Source organism: Chaetura pelagica, unplaced genomic scaffold (genome assembly GCF_000747805.2).
Source record: "Chaetura pelagica isolate M959 unplaced genomic scaffold, ChaPel_1.0 scaffold103, whole genome shotgun sequence".
In the NCBI taxonomy this organism is placed as follows: Eukaryota; Metazoa; Chordata; class Aves; order Apodiformes; family Apodidae; genus Chaetura; species Chaetura pelagica.
In genome coordinates this window covers 1430127-1436126 of record NW_009953004.1, presented here as the reverse complement: position 1 = coordinate 1436126, position 6000 = coordinate 1430127, and the positions used below count along the sequence as shown (strand labels likewise).

Sequence of the window (6000 nt, the reverse complement as noted above, 5' to 3'; positions counted from 1 at the left end):
TGGCTCTGTGCTCCAGTGTGTTGCAGGCTGTGTGCAGTGGGGGAGGTGCCAGAGCTGATCAAGCAGTGTAATTTTATACATTACTGAATCAGTGCAGGAGAAACCTGGAGGGACAAAGCATCATCTTCTCTTTGGACTGCACTGTAAAATCCTACAGCTCTCTTAGCCCAGCCATGCTCTGATACGTTGTGTTTTTTCCTCTCCTTTTTCTGATTTTGGTGTGAATGATAAAGTGATCTGGTGATGGCTCTCGTTATGGAACCTATTAGCAAGTGGACGCCCAAGCAAGTAGTGGATTGGATGAAAGGTATGATCGTTTATTGCCATGCATTGTCTGTACTTTGGGTTCTGGCAATTTACATATCTGCTCTTGTATGCTTTGTTTAGGAAAGAGTTTATTCAGTTTTAATATTGCATCTGCTGCTTTGCACAGTAGTTTATGAGACAGGACTGAAGAGAGAGGCTGTTTAAGCTGTGCAGCATGTTGTTGGAATTTCTGCCGAGAGCCGAGGAGGGATCAAATGCGTTTGTTGGGAACTGCAGGCATAAAGTGATTGTGCCTCATGGCTCCGTTGTGCACTGCACAGTGTCACGTTAGGATGTTTGCTTGCTTTCAATTTGCCCTGATTAGGTCTGTTTGGCTCGTATCAGGTGATCTGATGCAGTGGCTGCGCAGCACTTGTGTGTAGTTTAGGGTACCACAAGGAGCATAAGGTGCCCGTGACAGGACTGAGGAATTCTGCTCCTTTGGTGACACGTCCTGCTCTGTCCAGGCTCCTGCTGGTGCTGCCCTTGTGCCCAGCACCCCCCGGCCCTGCCGAGCCCGCGGGGGGTGCGGGGCTGAGCACCGCGGCGCTGGGGAAACTCTTCCCCACAACTTGACAGGCAGGATGATTTCCCTGCACATTCGCAGTTGCCCAACACAGCCTGAAGCTGTGACATGTTTTGCCTGATGATGCTCGGCTCTGCTGCAAACAGATTGAGCTGGATGGGAGGGAGGCTGAAGAATTTGCTCGTGATGAGGAGTGTTTTAAATTTCTCCAGCGTGGGGGAAAACGCATTTCCAGAGAAGGATGCCTTAGTGGTGCTGTGCTTGGCTCCTGATGAGCTGTCTGTCTGGGAGACAAATCATCTCTGCTACAAGGGATCTCCGTTATATAAGGAGAAGAGGTGCAAATTTTGTTTGCACCTTGCTTGGTGGAAATAATTTCCATAATGTGGTTTCTGAACTTACTGAAGGGTTGAATTCGCTGCCCACTATCATATCCTTACAGCTTTCCAAGTGTTATCACTTATAAGGGAATGGTTTGATCCCATTTTGCTGAGCTACGTCTCCATCCGTCGCTGCAACTGGGCTGTGTAGGTGCTCCTCAGACACATTACAATGATGAGCAAACTATTCTTTTAAGAGCACACAGTGCAGGGAAGCTAGTGGCATCTAAGGGAACATGTGTAGTTTCTTTCTGAGGTTTTTGTGAGCTCAGGTTAATTAGGAGATCTTAAGCAGGTCATTGGGATGGATTCTGAAACCTTTAGATCCAGGACTGATTCCCATACTCCAATGTCAGTACTTAAAATCAGTTCTCAACATACGTGCAGAGTAGACTTTTCTGATCTACACCTTTATTTCCAGAACATAAAAGATTTTAAAAGTTTGTTGTTGTTTTTTTTTTTAATTTTGCTATTTTAACTCATGACTTGAATCCTCGTGTGAATGAAATGTCACAGTGTGTATAATAAAATGTGTTGCTAAATTTAAAAATACTTCCTGCTACTTTTTTCTCCATTTGCTAATGACATCTTGGATAACATTAATCCATAACATGTGCAGGACATGCCCTGGGAAGCAAGAAGGTCATACAAGCAAAAGGTTTTTGAATGTATGGAGTTGCCTGAGAGCTACATTTCTCTACAATGACTGCATCCAGCATCCAGAGGGATGTTTGGAGTAGACAGTATTGCCAGTTGTGTGCCTCTGGGCTTAAGCATAAATAGCTACAATGCAATGAACACTGAAGCATTCATAAGAAAGGTATTTGCCTTGGTAACAGGAGTGCTACAGAAAGTTGCACATTTGTTCATTTTTGCCATGCTAATATTAGAAGCCCCTTTTTTATCCTGGTATTTAGAAATGCATACTGCAAGGAAAGCCCTGGCACACACAAATGGAACCATACCAGAATTAGTTTAAAACTCCTTGTGAAGCCCTTACTTTACAAAAATTGCCCAATTGTGGCCACTGTTTACCTGTAACTCACAGGTATTTGGTACATCAGCTCCTGTAGCTGCAGTTATTCTGCTGAACAGCTACTAGTGTTTTAGAGGGGTCTGAATTGTAGAGATATTCAAGGGAAGATGCAGCTTTTACAGGTGTGTTCTGTGCTTAACAGCACACTTTGGCAGCATTAAAAGATCTAGTAAAGGCATTTTAGAATAATTACCCCACTGTGAATGTGGAATAGTATCTTTGCTATAGAAAGCAAAGTGTTAATCAACAATGGAACAAATACTGTAAGTGTAATAGACCTTTTTTTGGCTTAAAAATATGCAGTCAATCAGCTTTCTTTGTAAGGTTGTACATTATAACATATTTCAGAGGGAAATTATGGTAATACATCTTTTTTTACTTGAATTTATAATTGATTACACTTTCCTAACTTCTAAAAACTGTTAGCCAAATACAGGTTTTGAAATTAACCAGCAGTAAGTAGCAGCAACACGAAATAGTTGAAGAGAAGCTGGAAGAAAGGCACAAAAATGATGTGAATAGTTTGAGACCTGGCTACCCAGCAAGTGTCCTGGTTCCAGGGTGCTGTTATCAGAAGTTGTAGCATAAGCCCCAACCGAGAGGGGACACCCTTCTGTTCCTTTCCTTAGGGAAATGTTACTTGCCAAGAAAGTAAAAATTGCTAAGCTTTAAGGAACATTTTTATGACAAGGTGGCATCTTGTATCTATCCACAGTTCCTTTCTGGGAATGCATTCAACTGGAATTCAACTTGGGAACTGCCTCTGATGGCGTGGACAACCTGAAAAGGCCACACAGGTCTTTAGAAATTGATTTTTGAGGCTTACAGAGGATCTAGAAGTTAAGACTCTACATACTTTTGGGTTAAAGAAATTGTCTTGACAGAGAAATATTTTGTAAAGTTTAGCAAATGCATAGCAGGAAGCACTGTGCTTGGAAGGAAAATGTTCGAAGGAGCAGAACACATTAATTGTGAAGATATTTTTAACAACAGATTTCACTCACTGTTCTTTTTTTTTTTTTTCCCCCAATTTCCCAAAAATTGAGATTTCTCTGAGTAGTTTTCACTTCAGAAAACAAGCAACTATTTCTCCTGGTGTGTACCCATTTCTTCCATAAGAAAATGTTTTCTGGGGATATGCACTATGGACCCAAAAGGTGCTTGAAGAGGAAGAACTTTTCCTTGGTCAAATTCCATTGTGGAACTGTTGGAAAACAAATATTACCCATAAAACTTGCAAGCACATGAAGAATCAGAGTAGTTTTCAAACTTGGTCATCTTTTCCTTTGGTTAATTTGAACATATTAACATGAGTAAGTGACAAACTATACTTCAATATTCATAATGCTTCTACCTGGAGACTTGGCAGGGGCAGGGGGGAGGTGTAGTGTCTTACTCCTGACTTATTTGCACTTAAAATGAATTAAAAGCATCATAGCTTGTATTTTCATTGTAAATAGAATCCAAAAGGTATTCTTTGTACTTTTACAAATAACAGTGTGTGAGATTTTGTACTTCCTAAGTGAAGCTGTTTACAAGTAGGTCATTTAAAACATGAACTCATTTACAGTGATGTGACACCCCTGTCCAAACAAATAATGACTTGTCAAAACAACCCAGTGAAATGTAATTAAATAGGATGCAATGAAATAGAGCCATGACTTTCAGAGAATGGAATGCTATTAAACAGCTGAACATTAAAATAGGAAGACAGTTATTTCTTAAGTACCTGTAAGTAATAACTCCACATGGAGTCAGGGATTCAAAGTCTTGGGGAGTGACAGGGAGGTTTGTCTGACGAAAGAGCCTGCAGTGGAGGCTTCTCTCCTAATGAATGCTCAGCTTCAGATACTCCTTTCACAACTGCAACCCGTTTCTCCCCTTCAAACCTAGAATTTCTCCACTCCCAACAGGAGACGCAGACACGCAAAAATAAAAATGAATTCAGTTGGTAAACTGATTAACTGTGCTGCACTGATCATGTGCAGAATAATTATATGTTTGGCTGAAGGGTTTTCCTTAGCATGTAATTCCCTGATTTCAAGCTGGCTTATAAAAGAGAAAGGAAGGGAGGGAGGGGGGAGCTGGGAGCAGGGAAGCTGATGACGTGAGTGGACTTGTTAGCATTCCTGTCACGCAGGGCTCTGGCAAACCCCTTCTCAGGCTCCTTTTGCTTTTCATTAGATCACTACCTGGGCTGTATGGCGTAGCCAGGGAGTCTCCTCTCCTTACAGAACACAATATATAAAATCTTAGAGTGAACTGGAGACACAGCTAAATATGATGATCAGTTGCAGAAGCAGCCTTCTAGGTGCTGAGCTGGGTGATCCGGGGCTTGCTCATGACCTCAGAAACACATCATGCAAGAACTCGACTTCACAAGATGCAATTTGAAACTGGAGGAGAGAACCCGGGTCATCTCTTATTTAGAAAAATGTAGGGTTTAGAACAGCTTTTCAGTTCTTGCTGAAGACAAATATGTTTGGAAAAGAACTGAAAGCCACAAATAGAGATGCCCTCATAATTAGCACTGCACGCTCAAGCAGTTCTAAAGTAAAGGTTTCATCATCTTCCTTCTACTCTCACCAATTTCAACCCTGAAACAAAGAACTGACTGTTGGGGCTCCTCTTGGATCACTGTGTTCCACCAGCACCACATTTCCAGCTGTCATTAGGAAATCCCTGAATCAGAATCATCTGCAATTCCTTTCTGATGCCTCTGACAAGTTTCAGACTGTCAGACTTTTTAGCAATAACATTTGGCAACAGCTGCTCTGCTGAATGTTGTAAGCAGTGTGTTTTGAAAGGCTCAGCACAGCACACCTCAGAGGCTTGCAGTGGAAGTGGTAAAGATCAGATTCAAGAAGCAGGTTCCCAGTGTTAGGTACAGCTACATGTTGGGATAACCTGGCTGGGCAGGTTTGGCCGTTTCCTTCGTAGGAAGTTTCAAAGACTATTAAGAAGAGCTCAGACAAACACCTCTCTGGAATGGTTTATGTGCCCAGCCTGTCCACAGCAGAATGGCCCGTCTTCTCAAGGCTGCTGCCAACTCAGACAAGATCTTGGAATTCTTTCTTCCAAGTGTATGACCCTCATCTTTTAAATATGTGAAACAAATGGTCCCAAAGGGATTATAGCTCTAGTTTCCTTGTGGAGACTTCTTGATTTATATTTTCCAGGATGGCTGGGTGAGAAGGCTATCCTAGCTGCAGGCAGAGGTAGATGCCTGGAATGAATCTGCATTTCAGTTATACTGAGAACTCATGTCAATGGGAAGGTTGGATTAGGGAGGTGGCTACAGCTTGGTTAGGAGAGAATATGAAAAATTCACACACGAAGTATAAGCAAAAAGTTTAGGATCTCAGCTCACTGTCTCTTGGAAAGGAAGTTAGCATAGGTGAGTTGCTCTCTCATGATGGGTAAATATGGTATGAGGATACAATGGAATTTTCTTTACTTTCTTTCCTTTAATTTTTTACTTTCTCTTTAATTTTTAAATTTATCTTCAATTGTCTGGATCTTCTTTAAATTCTTTTTAATTCCAATTTTCTTCCAAAATGTTTGCATAACACTAAGAATTAGCATTTGTAGAAGTTACTAGCAAGAAGACCTGGCAAACATGTCATGCTTTTGTGATCACCTATCAGAAACTGGTGTAAGTCTCTTCCAAGAACTGACTGGATTAGCAGTATCTCCATAAAAGATTTCAGCAACATAGAGCAATTTAATGGTCTCCATTTATTATCTGGAGG

At 41.4% G+C, this 6000-nt stretch overlaps 1 protein-coding gene across 1 annotated transcript in view; it reads left to right on the top strand.

Annotated features, from left to right (window-relative positions):
- Positions 1-243: 243 nt before the first annotated feature.
- The window catches only part of LOC104387815 (connector enhancer of kinase suppressor of ras 2-like), a 192501-nt gene continuing 186744 nt past the window's right edge, over positions 244-6000 (top strand). The window contains 1 exon segment of the mRNA XM_009996606.1: positions 244-307. Coding sequence (XP_009994908.1) covers positions 244-307 — 64 coding nt within the window.